This window comes from Sesamum indicum, linkage group LG10 (assembly GCF_026168435.1).
Source record: "Sesamum indicum cultivar Baizhima isolate 11 linkage group LG10, ASM2616843v1, whole genome shotgun sequence".
NCBI classification, from domain to species: domain Eukaryota; kingdom Viridiplantae; phylum Streptophyta; class Magnoliopsida; order Lamiales; family Pedaliaceae; genus Sesamum; species Sesamum indicum.
In genome coordinates this window covers 2,143,201-2,161,133 of record NC_142666.1, presented here as the reverse complement: position 1 = coordinate 2,161,133, position 17,933 = coordinate 2,143,201, and the positions used below count along the sequence as shown (strand labels likewise).

The following is a 17,933-nucleotide window of genomic DNA, read 5'->3' as shown; positions in this document are numbered from 1 at the left end:
CCAGATTGATGAAATAACACTAGAATGACAAGAATGTACTATCATTGTATCCAACAAACAAAGTACAGCATGGTTGGAGTCGTACGCTTTAAAGGACCACTACAGCTCAAAAAGTGAATCTACAAACGAATAATTTCAGTTGTCTAAATGCGGTGAAGAACTTCACTTTCTACTGCCCGTTGCAGCACGTGGTTTGGCTTTCACCTCAGCATCCTGCATGAATAGCAGAGGTAACAGCGATATTGAGTCAAATGGTTCTGATGTTGATTAAAAGAAACTTGAAACAAACTGCAATATGATCAAAGAGACCTGAGGCAGATGCAGGTATATATAAGTCTTTGCTGTTGATGGATTATGATTTTCAGCACCCTTGCCCCAATCATAACACACCTGAAATTTCGAAGAGTAGAGAAGTTTAAGTGCACGACAGTGAGCATGTCTTTTTCTATGAACACACATAATGGAATCTCTGAAGTATCTAAGGGTTGTATGACCATCAAACTGATTGCTCCAGAAGTACTATCAGGACTAAAAATCTTAACAAAGAGTGTTGTTCCAGAAAATCGTGAAAATTCTTCACTGAACACAGTGCCAAAGCATACCGCATATGCAAAGATGGAACCATCGTTGTTGAAAGTGCTGCAAGGTATTGGCTGATTGCATCTCTGCATAGCCTAAAAATAATTAACAAAAATGAACAGTAGCGAGATGAGTACCATATATAAAGTTTAGCATTTTAGATAAGAGTCCCTAAAAGAAACAGAAGTGTGTTATACCTTAAGCCTCTGTTTGCTATCTTTGTCCCAAAAATTGAAGGCCCCATCAGACCCGGCAGTGGCAAACGTGTGGTGTATCTGAGACGGAGCAAAGCTTAGAATTATGTGACAAATCAGGAAATGTTAAATTGCATCTACCTTAATGAACATTCAAATAAAATATCTTACAGGGTGAAAATTCAGTGAGTTAACAGAGTAAATGTCATTGCCATCCCTGTGGCATTTGAAAGTAAAGTTTTTACTTGATTGTGAATCATCAAGGTGGTGTACACCAACTCTTCCTTCAATAGATCCAACCTACAAAACAATGTCAAATGTAGCAGTATATAATGAGCAAATTTATTGTTAAACCGAATCCGGGAGAAGGCAAGTTCTTCCCCAAAATTAGGACTCTTACTCTAAACTCTGGGAATTAAAATTGCCAATTCCATATCATGTTCTGATTACTCTTGCAACTGATACTAATATTCTTCTTCACAGTTCCACAGCTCAACTGCTTTGCATATAGATTTCACATGTCTCGGACATAGGTTTACATCATGATATATTTGTGCTACACCGTTGTTGCATCATGGTAAGTGTCACCCAAGGAAATAAGAACAACACAACTTAGATACTCAGGTAGATAAAGATTATCTACATGATGCAAGGACAAAGAACTTACCAAGAAACCTTGCTGATCAGGGAAAGCAGCTAGACACCTAGTCTGGTACTTTAGGGGTGAAACAATCCGCTTGAACTCAGCCTGACATATTCCAGAAGATATGGGTATCGTGTTTGTGGAGCACAATATATCAGATACCTCATATTGCATTTGATATACTTTGTCAATCAAAGATAGGTAAAGCTCAAAAATACACACAAATGTTCAACTTTTCCCTCTGTCATTCTGCCAGGGAGGGGAGTGGGAGACAATAAAACACCAATACTATCCAGCAGTAGTAGAAAAGTATCTTTTTCCCAAGTGACCAGTTAAATCAAGTTTGCTACTTATAACTAGAACTAAATTGTGTCAGAATGGTGCATGCATTAGGTCTTATAAGAATGAGATACAGAGTAAAGATAGCTGCACATAAGCAAAGATCACACATGTAGATGGCCACAAGACTCAACATGTAGTTTGACCAATAAAGTCATATAAAGGATAAAAGAAGTTCAAAGTTTAATCTTCAAACACAGATTTATATTTTTATGATTTTATCTATCAATAGCTTCTTCCATAAGTACATTTTGTAAAGTACGCAACATTTGACTAATATGAGACTGTCAAAGGCTTCATGAAACAGGCCAGATTGATCACAAACTTTATGAGGAAGAAACCTGAGGGTTTTGCAAGTTGAAGACTATAAGATTTCTATCAGCAGTTCCAACAACCATAAGTGGATGTCTAACAGTAAGCGCGTAGCAGCGCTCAGGAAGTTGTTGCACCCAAGTTGGATTTTGCTGTCTCAGATCCCAATACCTGAAAAGAACCAGCACCTTAAATTTAAACTCTACCATGACAGTAGGAAACTACACCTCCAAAGATAAAAACATCAGACCTCAGAACAACAGGATAAAATTAAGCGGAAAGATTTCACAGAAAATGTTAAAAGTACAAACTATTATTGGAATTGTAATAGCGAGTATGTTTATATTTTCAAACTGCAGAAGTGTTTAATGCCGATGAAGGAGGTAGACTCAATACTAGATAAATCCACAATAGATGAAAACATAAGTCAAGATCAGCATGAGGCCCCAACACAAAGAAAGTGCCCCAGTTGGTCCACACATCCAAAATATTTCCATGCACAGAGGGAGGGGCACATAAATATTGGAATACCAAAACAAACACCGTTTCAATCTGAGCTCTCTTAACAGAAAAGAAATTTGGAAGATTTTCTTTTCCTAATATAGGAATATAGAAGTTATCAATGCTATAAGGCACCAAATGTGAAATGCATAAAGAAGCAAAAGAAACTTCCGAACATACAATGCTGATGAATCCTGCTTGCTGGAAAGTAGCCTAGTTGATAAGAATCCAGAGGTAATTTCCTCTTTTAACACATAAATGTATGGGAGAAACAAGCAACCCTTGCTTTTATGCACCGGGAAGACATGATCATTATTCAGTGTGAGCTAATGCACACATGAACTTGAACATGCTATAAAAGAAGAAACATAGCCAGGCCTGACTTCTCATAGTAACTTTGGGAAGGCACCAACAAATTCACCTTAGTGTCTTGTCCAAGCTTCCAGTGACTAGGAGATTCATCTCTGGGATCCAAGCGAGCTCTTTAACAGGGGCGTCGTGCATGGCCACTGTAACGGGTTGGCCACCAGATAATAGCGGCCACATTTTAACTTGCTTGTCACAGCCCCCAGAAAAGACAGTTGTCCCATCGTCCTTCCATGTTGAGCACAAGACCTGCCAAACTTGCAAAGTGAACAAAAATGGGCAAAACAAATTCACCTGATGATGATCAGAGGATATAAAATGAACATTACTGGCTGATCATGTGATATTGATGCCTTTGGAACAGTGCCAATGGTGGTTCCTGATCTAGTTACCTCCCAACATCGTACCTACAAACAATTGGCATAGCATGCACCACGTTAGCTTTTTCAACAACTAAAGCAACAGCAGAAGCATGATCGTAAACTCCTCTTTTCACCTGTACCCATAATTGACCACATGAAAAAGCCACCACAAACACAAAATTTCACATGAACATAAAAGAGAAAATTGTGCCTGCACTTCATAGAATTCTGTAAGAAACTGACATCATAGCTACCAAAAGAGTGCAACGAACTTGGTTCACATTCGTCAAGCAAAACTAACACCTTGTCTGAAGGAATCACTTACGGAGCAACTCACAATTAGCAAGTACACAGATAAAGAATTACTCCAAATGAACACGAAAAAGAAACAACAAATAGGAAACTTCATAAAATAAACATACCTGATTATCCCACGAAGCAGCCACCAAAAAATTGGCCTTAGGACTGAAACTCAGGCTTGATACTGAATCCGTCGGAGGTTGCACCACCTTATGCAAGAAAAGGGAACATAGTATATCTCAATAACCACACACTATCAGACCAAGATACACAAAAACAGAGGACATGAATCAAGAAACAAAACAATAAACTAGTCGCATTAAAAATCGCTCAAAGCTCCAAAAAAAGTACAACAAATAAGCCATAATTACCTCAGTGGAACGGTTAGGATTTAAGTTAGTCGAAGTAGCGCCGAATGCAGACATTTGAAAATCTCGTTAAACCCTAAATCTCAGCTTATAAGCGCGGGAAGAGAAATCCAAAAATGCTGCAGAAATATCCCAAAGGGATGCAAAAAGCAAAACAATTATACTGTTTGTGTGGGAGAGTGAGACGTATATCCTATACGTATTTATACACGTAGACCGTAGAGTGTCGAGAGAACGCTACGCCGTATATACATTAGCCTTTGTAGAACGCGACTATGCAAAGCGGGAAAAATACATTAAAATTATTATTAATTTAATAATAATATTTTACTTTATAAATACCAGGGGTAATTAGTTTTAAACCCATACCAGAATGCAAATTTACACTTTGCCCCTTAAATTTTCGAAATTATAGTTACACCTATTTTAAAAATCCACACTTGACTCCCATTAATGTTAGAATTTGGACGAAAAATTTTGATAATAGCCAAAAAATTATACAAAATTTTAATTTTACCTCTAATTTAATATTCACATGTAATAACTTTGTATTTATATGAAAAAAACATATGATTACGAACCTTACTTCCTGTATATATATATTATATTTATTCATTTATAAGTTCAAAAATATATTTGAGAATGTTGAAAGAGGGATAAAATTGAACTTTTATGTATTTTTTTTTTTTGGTAACGCTAGCTTTCTTTTTTATCTAAACTCTAAATGAAGGGAGTTATGTATAAATGGATAACTTTTAGAGTGGTGTAAATGCAATTTTATATTTTACAAGAAGTCTAAAGTGTAATTAAGCTTAAATATTATTAAATTCCCAAACCATAGGCCCATTTCTTCAATGTCCCGTTTAAATGGGTTGGGCTATAAACGATACATAGAGGTAAAAGACAGACCTAAAAAAAGTAAAAGCCCAATAAAGGCCCAAATTAGACCATCATCAAGATTGAGTGTTGGGCTGATTTGGGCCCATTAGGAGGATAAAATTCAGTCATGAAATTAAAATTTATGATAAGCATTATTCAAACTAAAATCAAAATACTTATCATACATTAGTAAATTAGGAGGGGAGGGGGGGGTCATCACCCTCATGGAAAACGAGTCTGGTGATGCCATCCACATAAATTTGTATCTATATAAGCTATCAGTTATTGGATCATACATAGTATTATTATTTTATATTAATTCAACAATTTGCAGTTTTTATGAGTACAAATTTACATGACATAAAATTCCCGTACAAAAGATAATATTTAATAGTGCATTAATACATTATTGATACAATTGGAAATTTGAAGGATGTCTCATGCAAGTTTCTTGGAAGTTCTTGAGAAAGTGTGTATGGGATTTTTCTCATCAAATTTCCATTAAGATGCAACTTCTTGGAAATAGTTCCAATATTTCCTATCCCTTAATTAAATAATTTTAATCATTAGCAATTCTACTATATATATATATATATTTATACTATATGATTTTGAAATAAAATAATTTAAATAATATAATATGTGATGTATAAAAGAATTTGGAAAAAAAAGAAAGAAAGTGTATGGATATTGTTAGGCTTGGAAACGTCAAACTTATAGTGATGCATGCATTCTTATTGCATATGTATGGCTGCTTGACCCTATTTTACTACTAAATTTAAAACGTGAACTATTCACAAAGTGATCAATAATGTCCTAATTTAATGGTTAAAATTGTGATTTTATGAATAAGTTTAAATTTTACGGACGTGTTTGTTTGTCTCATTGTATATAAATTTATTGTAATTTGTTTCATTGATGTTCATTATATTAATATTTAAATCGATGTATTATTTAATTTATTAAGATATTGATGTAATTATGGTATTTATTTAACGTTCAGTGCACTATCGACATACAAAACAAGATGATCAAAAGCGAAAATTTGGATGTGGTCATATGTCTAGAGAAAATTTAGATTTGAAAATGACAAATTTCTTGTGATAATATATATATAATGTGTTATTTATATATTATTATTGGGGTGCATATATCTCTTTCAAAATAAATATAGAATGTTGAAGAATTTTATTTTGTCTTTTATACTTTCATTTATTTGAATTTTCTTTTAACTAAAATTTAAAATTTTTGTAATTTTTTCTTAGTTAAAACCAATATAACTGTGGGATTTTGCATACATTTCGATTTTATTTTTGTTAATAAGCTGTGTAATTTTGTTTTAAAATTGTAGTTATAAAGAAGTGCTTATCTGGTTATAATTTATAAAATATTGATATATAATGATAATTTTATAATTGATATGATTAAAAATAAATTAAGAGCTTTGTTCTTTTTATTATGATGTTTTCGCCTAGTGGTTAAAACTGAGGTCCCATGAACAAGTTTGAGTCTCTTCGAACGTGTAGGTATTTGTAATTTATTTATTATTCTCGATTATATTAATATATTAATTGAATGAATATATTGATCAATTTAGCAAAATATTAATATAGTTATTACGTAATTACCTCTTAAAAAAATTAACTCCTTTCTTTTGCAGAAGAACTTATATGCTTCTAATTTCTTAATTTTAGATTGTATGAGTTTATTTTTTCAAAATACTCCACAATATTTATAAACTTTTATATACGTTATAAAGTATTTTAAAAAAAATTATAAATTCACCCAAAAACACTGCTTAGATTCTCATAATATATATATATATATATATATATATATAGATGACTATAAAGACCAGATGAGTACACTTTCCGTTTCATTAGTTTGTAATTTTTATTAATGGTCTCATAAATTATAAAGATTTATACTTTTAGTCCTTTCATCGAATTTCGTTAGTATTTTGACGTTAACTTTGTGGTCTTTTGAATAACGGCCATGTGCATTTGTATTTTTTAAAATTATGGGATAATTTAAGTAATAAGACTAAAAGTGTACGTAGTCTAAGTTATGAGACGAAAAACATGCAATTGTCACTGATTGAGTTAATTACATTTTGTCATTCGAACTATGATCGTTTTTATATTTTGACATCTAATTTTTTTTTTTTTGTATCAACTTACCATTTCAACTTTATTAAATTTTGCACTTTGCTATTTAGGACTGTTTTTCAACCAAATTTTTGATCGAAAAAACATCGCATATAGTACACATGCGATATTTAAGGATTATGTAATGCGATATTTTTCATATATGCACAACAAGTTATGTATTTTTGGCTGAAAAGTCAACAAAAAATCGGTCATATATGCTAAAATGAAAATTTCGCAAAATTGGAATATCTCAGTAGGTTTAAAAAAAATTCAATGATAAAATGTAAAAATATGCATAATTCAAATGGCACAACGTAATTTACCCTTATTAATTATATAATATAAACTACAAAAAATAAAATTAAAATAACATATCAAAATCTCTTAATTTCACAAGATAACACGAGCAAGTTGTAATAAGTTGTCCTATTCAAGAAAGTGTGGTCCTTTGCGTCCTACTCCCTCCTCCATAAATATAAAAGAAAAAAGATTTAAAATGTACGACTAGTCTCGTAATTCAGATTATTTAACGTTCTCATTATTTAATTTATTAAGATAATATTTTAATTTTGTATTTTTGTATTCTTACAATTTCAATCATTTTTTTTCACATGAAGTCCAACGGAGGACCGAAAAGAAAAATATAGAGGACCAAAATACTACTTTAAAAATTCAAAGGACAAACAAGTCAGATGACTAAATTACTGGAACAAAAATACATTTAATAATAATAAAAAAAAAACCCTCCTAGCTAGCTTTTTGGATTTCAAAATTTCTTTATTTTTTATTTTTATTTCCAGTTTTCAAGAGCGTGATGTGATTTCAGTCAAACTGAAAATGAGGGCATGTAATTTCCTGTCAGTCAAATTTCAAAACTGTGGTAATTTAATTTAGGTGCAGACGGTTTTTGACGGTAATTTCACCTGAAAAAGACAAGTCCAGAAGTATATTTTTTGTACATATGGTGTTGTTTTCAAATGTTGATGTCCAAATTTAGGCACATGTCCCTGTTTTTATTTCTTTGCACACCTTTCCTTTTCTCCTACCTTTTTTTTTTTCTTCATTTGTTATAAAACTTTACCAAATTTTATTCAAATGACAATAATGTAAAAGAATTTTTTTTTTTTTTTGGCGGCCTAGCGTAAGACGATCACACAGGCTGCTAAGTAAGTGTAAAACTGGCTGGTGAGGTCCGATGAAAATTTTATGTAAGTTTACATGAAGTTTTATGGAAATTTTCGACGAAAATAATAATGTATATTAGTAATATATAATCATGAAAATGAACTTTCGATACGTACTACATTTGAAGCTTTTTTAAGGAAAAGTTAGGCGTGCTTGATTTTCTATAATTTTGGGAGAAATTGTTAATTACGTACAAGGTTGCTAGAAATTGTGGTGAAAGTGAGTGAGTGTGTGTGTGGAAAAGCAAAAACAGGTCACTTACTTTTGTTTTGTCTTTTGAACAGTTGCTGAGTCGGAATGGTTTTCTAATTTGCTGTATGGAAACGGAAAATGGACAAATTGCCTCGACATTTCTAAGGTGGAAGATGTATTTGCCTATGAATTTCTGTCCTGTCAGCTTAAATGTGACTTTGGTTATGTATCTTTTTGCATTTTGACATTTTAATTGTTTATCTTCTTAGGATAGAAAATAAGTTCTATAATTTTTTAATTTCTTTTAATTTTGGTCTTTCAGTCACCAATATTTTTTTCTAAAAAAAATATTTGAATTTGGACCTTTTGTTCCCATTTTAAGACTAAAATACGAAAAATACAAAAAATATAGGACGAAAATTACATATAGTCCATCTCCTGTCTTCTCAAAATTAGGACTAGTTTGCATGAGACTTGTATTGACTCTTACAAAAGAGCCACCAGAACAACCCCTCTTGTCTCTTTAAGGATGACTAGTTGCAAGAAAAAGATTTTTTTGTTTTATGTTAGAAATTGGACCATCGTCTAGTATTGTATTAAAGTCTAGTTAAATAAGACCGTAGGAAGACTTTTATGCATGCATTGGGCTTTACAAAGAGAATACCATGTACACGTTTCTTTTTATTAAAAAATAATTTAAACTTTTAAATAAGATAGTTGTTCACAGTTTTACCAATATGGTGCTGTGGAGATTGGTTGTGCAACCTCGAAGTTGCATTTAGACACACGACTTAATCCAGCAAGACCCTGTTTGGATCAAACTCAAAGACTAATTTATTTGAAAGAAAATTGGACATCTAACGGTTTCTACAACCTGGTAGCTAGAACCAAAATTAGCCACTCTTCCTAAATTATACACCAATTATATAATAAGTATATTGCACTTGTCATATAACTGGTAAGGTTCGACCAAACCCAAATCTGAATTATTGTTTATTTCTAGAAATACGAAATGGCTGCAGTCTTAGGACAGTTGTTTTGTAAGTTTCCCCTAAGCAAAGAGTAGGAGAAAAGGAGACCAAACAAACGAGGTCGGAATTCTTGAAAAGTTACTCGTGTTCCGGTCTACATTTTGTAAATTACATGGATGCAATATAGTCAAACTACTACTATCAAGAAAGATCAGAACATATACATGTTACGATGGACGATGCTGAGCCGCTAGATCTTGCATGTGTACGCATCTAAAGGAGTCACGACTCACATGGGTCGTTCCTTTGACACTGCATGTGTATAAATACCGCCGACGCCTCTACATGCCACTCATCTCACTCTATATTTTGAGATAACTAACGTTGGAGATCAGCACAATTATAAGTTAGCAGATCGCAACGATGTACAAGAGCTTGTCTCTGAGTTTCATGCCTTGCAAGGCCATGTTGCAGCCTAGAGCTAGGTAATTAAATGTACTTAATTATATTAATAAGCTTTATTTATTTTGTAATTGTCTAATTATGTTGAAATTAATTGCATATATACGTAATAGTGCATTTTTTTTAAATTGCAGAATCACAAGACAAGACAGTGAAAATTGTATGCTATCAACCCTTTTCGGTTTTTTCGATCCATCGTTTATGGTAAGAAAGTTGTTGAGCTGTTTGTATGGTTCATGCAGTTGTTGATTATCGTACAAAAGTTGCTCGTAATCCGACAATGGAGAGGCTGCAGCGTAACTATTTGTTCCCTGAGGTTGGTCGACGATCTTCTTAATCCTCATTCTTGCAGTAGCATTTGATGTACATCAATTTTAGTGAAAACGTCTAATTATTCGAATAAGACTATGTGATTGATCAATTTTATTAAATTGTAAATTAATAACGCAGATATCTGCCCGTGAAGCCGAACACATGGAAAAGTATCCTAATGCAAAAGTGATAAGCCTTGGGATTGGGGACACTACACAGCCATTACCAGATGTTGTAGCTTCCAGCATGGCTAATGTAAGTTTTCAGTTATATAAATTGTAATAAAGTTTTTTGTCGGAACTTGATTCTGTCAAACTAATCCAATCATAGAGCAAGTGTGATTAGTCACTTTTCTTAAACTGTACATCAAGCACATAAAAAGTGCAGTGATTGGAATTTACGTTCGGCCCAGTCGGGTCTGGATAAGAATTTCTATAGATTAATGTCCGAATTTGTCTGAATAAAACTACATTGCCAAAATTGAGGTATTATTAGCTATTAGTATATCGTACTATTAGTTAATAGTATTAGTAAAATTCTTCGTTCGTAATATTCCTTTTTTCAGTACGCACACAACCTCTCGACGCGCACGGGTTATAGAGGCTATGGAGCCGAGCAAGGTTGTAAGGTATGTCTGATTTTGTATTTTGCATTAATTGGATGAACGGAAATAAGTTAAGACACGCTACGGGCAAACGTTGATAATGATTTTGACTGTTAATTTGTTTGTATAACGTTAACTTTGTGCAAGAATAATAACTGCAGGAACTGAGGAAAGCCATAGCAGAGACATTTTACAAGGACATGGGGATACAAGGCAAAGAAGTATTCGTATCCGACGGTGCACAATGTGATATCTCTCGCCTCCAGGTATAATATACGTAGATACATACGTACGAGGACTCAAACGTGTATAGTTTTTTCTTAGCGCTCGTTTGGTTTCCGTGATTTTCTATAATGCATAATCATACGTTATTGACCGATACTAATTTGTGAAAGTAGTACTTTTGCCATACTTTTATAACATTTTTTTTGAAAAAATTAAACATTCGCTTTGTTCTTTTTTTATTTTTAATATTGGATATTAATTTATTTGAACTTATGTTTTGTATGAATATTGGGAAAAGGAAATCTTCCAAAAGAATTTTAAAACATTGTATTTCAAGAAATATTGAGAGTTTTTTACCTAACCTTTTATGGTAATTATTTATAAACTATAATATTAAAATAAAAATAATCTAAAAAAGAATATTGTTTCAACATAGTATCGGATTGTACTATCACATGGGATATCACACATCAAATCAAACAATATGTAAACTAATGATGGGATTAATTATCAGTCCATTTTTTATCGTACTCAATTACATCATACATAGTCATATCACACAGACCAAATGATACCTTATTGTACTAAAACAAAGTGATCTGAGGTTGTATTTCCGGTTGCAGCTGCTCTTTGGGTCCAACATGTCCATAGCCGTTCAAGATCCAATTTTTCCGGTGAAGCTCCATTGCTTAATATCCAAATTTTATTGTGATTTTACTTTAGTGATAATTATATCGTCACCCCTGAAATTTGGATATTAAATAAAATACCCTTAATTTTAAAAACTTACCACTAAACACCCCCTTCAATATGTTTAATTCACAAGTCCCTTCTTTTTCGTTTATTTTTCAGAGAAAATTTGTAATGTAAAATATGACTGTAGAGATTGCATTGTGATTTTTAAAAAATTTGATTAAATTTTCATAATATAACATCAATTTCTACGAAAGATAATTTTATTATCGTTTATTATCATTAAGACAGGAATGTTGAGAGCTTTATGTTTGTACCTAGGACATTATATGCAGTTATGAAATCATTCTTGATGATTTTCTTACAATAGGCCTACGTAGATTCAAGCGTCATAATTGGGCAGACGGGCGATGTTGAGAATGAATCAGGAAGATATCGGAACATTGAGTACATGAAATGCGGACCTCACAATAGTTTTTTCCCGAATCTGTCGAAAGCTGCACGGACGGATATTATCTTCTTCTGCTCTCCCAACAACCCAACTGGGCATGCAGCATCACGGGAGCAATTAGAACGACTCGTCGGATTTGCACAAGAGAATGGTTCGATTATTGTATACGACTCGGCCTACGCTTTCTACATCACAGACGGAAGTCCTCGTTCCATATATGAAATCCCTGGTGCCGAAAAGGTTATTGATTTAGATGATGTTTGGCTAAACTTAATTAAATTTTTTTAATAAATTCATACATTAATTAATTTGTTAATGTATTATTTTCGTTTATAATATATTACTTCTTATTTTATAATAAGTCATAGAATTTATAAAATGTTTGTAGTGACAACGTTTGTTACGAGCAAAGTTGAAATAACATGTTAAAATCTTAAAAACAAGTCTGAAAGCTCCCAATTTTTATTTAGTTTACAAGTTTACAAATATCTAATATTTTTTAAAAAATTATATTTTACATCCCACAATTATATATTTGTATCTATAATAGTGGGGCAAAAAACGCAAATAGATGAGCTTATAAAACGTAAAATTTTATAAATATTATCAAACACTTTGCAACGACTTGTAAGCTACGGGAACAACCCCTTTAAGCAATAATTTTGGGACAGGATCGCACAAGTTTGTCTACTAACGTAGGAAGTGAGTGATGATGTGACAGGTTGCAATAGAAGTCTCATCCTTCTCCAAGATTGCTGGATTCACAGGGGTTCGTCTTGGTTGGACAGTGGTGCCCGAACAACTCTTGTATGCCAACGGTTTTCCTGTCATTAACGACTTCAATCGCATTGTCTGTACATGCTTTAATGGAGCTTCCAGGATTGCTCAAGCTGGTGGCCTAGCTAGTTTATCAAAACACGGCTACAAGGTAAAAACAACCGGTTTGTCATTTTCAGTTTTCGATTTTTGAAATTGTAATTAAAGATAAAATATATTATGTTTATTCATATTTTAATTGAAATTGTATTTGTTTGATACTACAGTTCAATATAAAACACAATCTCATTAACTGATCCAAACATATTCTCATTTAACATGCAAATATATACAAAATCGAAAACACATATTTTCTACTCAAAATAAAAACATAACAAACGGGCCCAACCTTGTATCCCGTTTGGAGTCAGTTTATTTAAGAAGTCGGTTTATCAGGAAAATTACATCAACATTCTCAAACTCATGTTTTGTAATAGTATTTGCTAGAAATCTATAATGTAATAAAGTCTAAAATGTGGGAGATATACTATAAATTTTCAAAACTTAGGGACTTTTTTGATAATATATCAAAATTTTATGGGATGTAAATGTAACTATCTCAGCGTTTACAATATCTCTGATACTAGGAGTCAGTTTACATTTCAATGATTCATTTTTCAGGCCAATTTATAATGTAAAATATGATTGTAAAAAATACAATATAATTTTTTCAAAATTAAGGGGTTCTTTTGCAATAACCCCAAATTTTGTAGGATATCATCAGAATGATCTCATTATTTTGCAACACTTGTTTCAGGCTGTAATCTCGCTCGTTGACTACTACAAGGAGAATGCGGAGATACTACTGGAGACATTCGAATCGCTCGGCCTAAGAACTTACGGAGGTGTAAATGCGCCTTATTTATGGGTACACTTTCCCGGTTCGAATTCTTGGGATGTATTTAATGAAATTCTCGAAAAAACACACATAATAACCGTTCCAGGTAGTGGATTTGGACCGGCAGGTAAAGAGTTCATAAGAGTTACAGCTTTCGGGCACAGAGAAAACATCCTGGAAGCTTCGAAAAGGTTGAGGAGTCTTCTCTAATACACAAATCAAAGGATTTTCGGCTCAACATGAATAAAAAAATCCTGGAGCAGTGACTTGGAATGAATTTACCATTCCTTGAGGACTATTTGGAGATTTCAAGCAGGCAATATAGAGAATAATACTAGAATAAGAGGACTGAAATGAAATTTCAGCATTTTAGCCCAAGGTGGTTTTGCTCTTGTGTTAGCTATAATCAAATGTGACTACTTTCTTTCTTTTTCCTTTGTAATGCAAATACGTGGTAATAACATTTCCAATAAAATTTTTTAAGACAGAACTCTGTTAAAATATTCCTGTCCGGATATGTGTAACTTAGTAGCTTAGCTTTGAACTGAAATTTAATGCAAATAGTTATATATCAAGACTTGAATTTGGTCTGTACATGATGAGAAAGAAAGTTGAGAAAATAATTAATAAAGAACTCGTCTCCAATATTCTATGACTTCGAAATTTGAAAAAAAAAAAAAAGTTTATTTTTAAATAAATTCCCTTAATTTACAGTATTTAAAAGAAAGAGTTTTAACTCAAGTTATGAAAAAAAATTGGATTATATGAAAAAATTATGAAGTTGCACTAAAAAATATCATAACATCCTAACAATAATATGGTCAAATATGAGGCCCAAAGGGCAAATAAAAAGTATAAAAATTAACTAATTAAAGTTAATTGAAAAATGAAAAAAAAATTAACGAACGCCCAAAAGTTGTCGAAACGATGAATTCCGACCTCCTCAAAATAAAATGTTGAATGATTAGTTACTTCTCGAGAAGATGATTGAAACGATAAGTCGATTGCCTCGTAACTTTTTTTTAAAATAAAAAATTATAATTATTTAAAATTTCACCATCAAATCATGTATTCAAAGCAGTATATTTTCGACTTCCGTCGGAGGATTGTGGGGTGATTTGAGAGAGTTTATTTTGTGGATAAAATTGTTTCATTGTGGTCTTTGTTTTGGTTGTTTTCATGTAATATATTTTGTAGAACATTTTAGGCATTTTTAGAAGCATATAAAAAAGCTTTTAGAAAACATTTTGTAAGATATTCTTACACATATTCTTGAAGGACTTTAGAAGTCTTTCTTCAGCCTTTAGATTGTTTTGATTCTCACCGTCTATTTGAGATGGTGAGTAGTATACATAAGGGGTCTATTATCTCAATATGGTGTGTAGTTTTCTTATATGGTCATAATTGAAAATGTGTTTTAAGGTACTCGGCTGGCGCATAACGCCTGCACTATATTGTATTATCTGATGCTCGTGTATTGTTCTGCATCAATATATGAATGTCTTTGTTGCGCATATCACCTCTGAGTGCTCAAAATGCACAAACAAAAGATAAACTTTGCAACGAAATATTAAAGTACAAAAAAGATCAAATATGTTTCTTATAATATTTTTTAAAAAAAAACATATATAATCTTCCGAAAATAATTTGAAGGTGGCGTGTAGAAATAGACAATCCCTTTGCTTATGAAGCAATGTGTACGTCGAAATGGAAAGAAGTATGAAGTCCAAAAATCATTTAAATTAAGAGGTTCTAATGCATTTTAGATTGCTTATCTACTTTGTATTAGCGTTTTACCTCTAGAAATATAGATTGCTAATCTAAGTAGGCAATAGCTCTACTAAACAAGAAACAAAGATATTTACATAGAGTAAGTAGTCCTTATTTACTGCTTTTTTTTAAATTAATAAGTTCCAATCTAAGTAGTGTTTGTTAAAAAAAAAAAAGAAAAAATTCTATCCACATAAGCAACAATTTTCTCCATCAATAAATATATATTGAGTTGGTATAAAAAAAAACTATTGACCACTACAGTTGGATATATTGTTGTTGGGATTAATCTCAACTTATTTGAACTTCATCACATTCTTACTTAACAAACAAACATTATAAACTTCTTTTTCCTACTAATAACTTCAAATTGATCAAAATTAATAAAAAATAAAATAAAGTGAAAGAGGCATAAATTTTAGTCTAGAAGGTGGGCTAAGGATAGGGGTGTAAATGAGTTGAGCTCGACATTTTTTGGTGAGCTCGAGCTTTGATATAATTTTTTATTATTTAATATTATTATTATTATTAGATTAAATCATGGAATTGAATCACCAAATTTTTACATAAATTTATAAGTAATAAAATAGATTGCATAATGTATACTATGTTATAAATATACCAAAAAATAGTATAAAATTTTAATTTATTGTTATAAATATAAACTACAAACTAGTTTAATAGTAATATAATTAGTAAAATATACCTAAAAAAATTCATACTGAACAATTTAAAATTGTAGAAAAGTATCCATTATATGGGATAGTGCCATTAAAATATATAAATATATATTATAGTTGAGATTAATATATATCCACAATTTACAATAAATTTATACACCTATATTAGTATTACATTAATATAACTATCATCTTACATTGTTAAACAATATGGGTTAACCGGGCCATCAAAATCCAGATAAAACCGTTAGATATGATCAAACTTACTGAAAAATATATTTGGTAAAGTTTTAGACTTATTTGATATACGGATGTTCAGATATCGTACTCGAAACATAAGAGTAATCATTCAAGATAGTGTATCATTAAATCAGGCCATGTGATTTTAAATCATACCATCTGATATGATTTAATGAACACAGTATATATTTAAATTTGGTATGAATCGGGTGCCCGAATTTGAAGATATCATAATTATTGTTTAAACTTTTTGATCTCATTATATATATAATAAAATAATAATTAAAATTATTCAACCATTATTTTTAGATTAATTCATAGGAATCACTAAATTTCGACATAAAATTTATAAATAATAAAATAGATGCATAATGCATAGTATGTATATTGATATAAATATAAAACTCAAAAATAGATAAAAAAAAAATTCATAAGTGAATCACTTGTCAATTTAAAAAAGAAAAGTATAACACCATACAAATATATATTAAAATATAGCATAAAGTTTATATGTTTCATATTAAATAATAATTTTAATTATAAAAATATTATAATTTACTAAGTTATTGACTAAATTTGTTTTTGTATAAAGGTTAAATATATAAATAAAAGTACTATAATTTATTATTATTCAAAATAAAATGTATGATATTGATTAATAATTATAGTATACGGTCAATTTTAAGTATAAAACTGATAAAGTATTTAATATGAAATTAAATATATAAAAATTTTAAAATAAGAACACACACATATATATATATATAGAAAAAAAAAAAAGCTCGCGAGCCGATAAGCAGAGAGAATTGAACTCGAGCTGGTTCGACTCAAGCTCAAAATTGAGCCGGCTCGACTCGTCTATCACCCCTAGTTAAAGATATATGTAAAAAAGTCTACAACTTTTAATTTCAATGTCTTTAAGTGCTTTTTTGACAATTAATAGTGGGTCTTCTGCAACTGCCCAATTTATCTAAAATATTGAGTTCAGTCAATAGAATGTCATAGTCCATCTTTTGAAATATATATATATATATATATATATTTTATATATTTTTGAAATATCAAAGAAAAGTATTTTTCAGATCATAGAATTTTTGGATTGATTGTGAATATTCTTAAATAAAATTTCCCGATAATCATATAAAAGCATATTTGTATTAATAAATTGACCTGTTCCACTTATATTCAGAAACACATATTTCAATTATGAAAATAATGATATTACAGAAAAAAAAACAAATAACAATTTCAGTCATAATTTGAGTCTAAATCGGACCGATTCGACGTAAATAAAAGACACGAACCCAATTGTTCTTTGGACAATAACTTTTAGGGACGAGGGTATTTCATCCTTTTGAGACCAATCTACTAATTTAAACAATTCTAACATTAATATCTGTAAAATAACACGCACCCGGACACACACACACACACATATATATATATGGGATAATTATATATTATATTTTTTGAATTCAGTGTAATTATATATAAATTCTCT

At 31.1% G+C, this 17,933-nt stretch overlaps 2 protein-coding genes across 4 annotated transcripts; one reads left to right on the top strand and one right to left on the bottom strand.

Moving 5' to 3' along the window:
- Positions 1 to 5: 5 nt before the first annotated feature.
- LOC105172595 (protein RAE1) lies at positions 6 to 4,241 on the bottom strand. Its single transcript, XM_011094108.3, has 11 exons — positions 3,968 to 4,241; positions 3,719 to 3,805; positions 3,264 to 3,341; positions 2,990 to 3,183; positions 2,097 to 2,238; positions 1,441 to 1,521; positions 945 to 1,073; positions 777 to 854; positions 603 to 674; positions 310 to 390; positions 6 to 213 (listed from the first exon to the last, which is right to left on the bottom strand). The coding sequence occupies exons 1-11, from the start codon at positions 4,019 to 4,021 to the stop codon at positions 163 to 165; spliced, it is 1,047 nt and encodes a 348-aa protein (XP_011092410.1). The 5' UTR covers positions 4,022 to 4,241; the 3' UTR covers positions 6 to 162.
- Positions 4,242 to 9,699: 5,458 nt separating this feature from the next.
- Positions 9,700 to 14,232, top strand: LOC105172820 (aminotransferase ALD1, chloroplastic). 3 transcript variants are annotated; one of them, XM_088886022.1, is made up of 11 exons: positions 9,700 to 9,826; positions 9,938 to 9,963; positions 10,046 to 10,119; positions 10,254 to 10,370; positions 10,681 to 10,743; positions 10,881 to 10,985; positions 11,568 to 11,618; positions 12,008 to 12,328; positions 12,810 to 13,016; positions 13,662 to 13,772; positions 13,870 to 14,232. In XM_088886022.1, the coding sequence occupies exons 1-11, from the start codon at positions 9,765 to 9,767 to the stop codon at positions 13,882 to 13,884; spliced, it is 1,152 nt and encodes a 383-aa protein (XP_088742148.1). In that variant the 5' UTR covers positions 9,700 to 9,764; the 3' UTR covers positions 13,885 to 14,232. The 3 variants fall into 3 exon arrangements, with proteins under 3 accessions (XP_088742148.1, XP_011092698.2, XP_020552824.1); XM_011094396.3 differs by having other exon boundaries at positions 13,662 to 14,232; XM_020697165.2 differs by lacking the exon at positions 11,568 to 11,618 and having other exon boundaries at positions 13,662 to 14,232.
- The last annotated feature ends 3,701 nt before the right edge of the window (positions 14,233 to 17,933 follow it).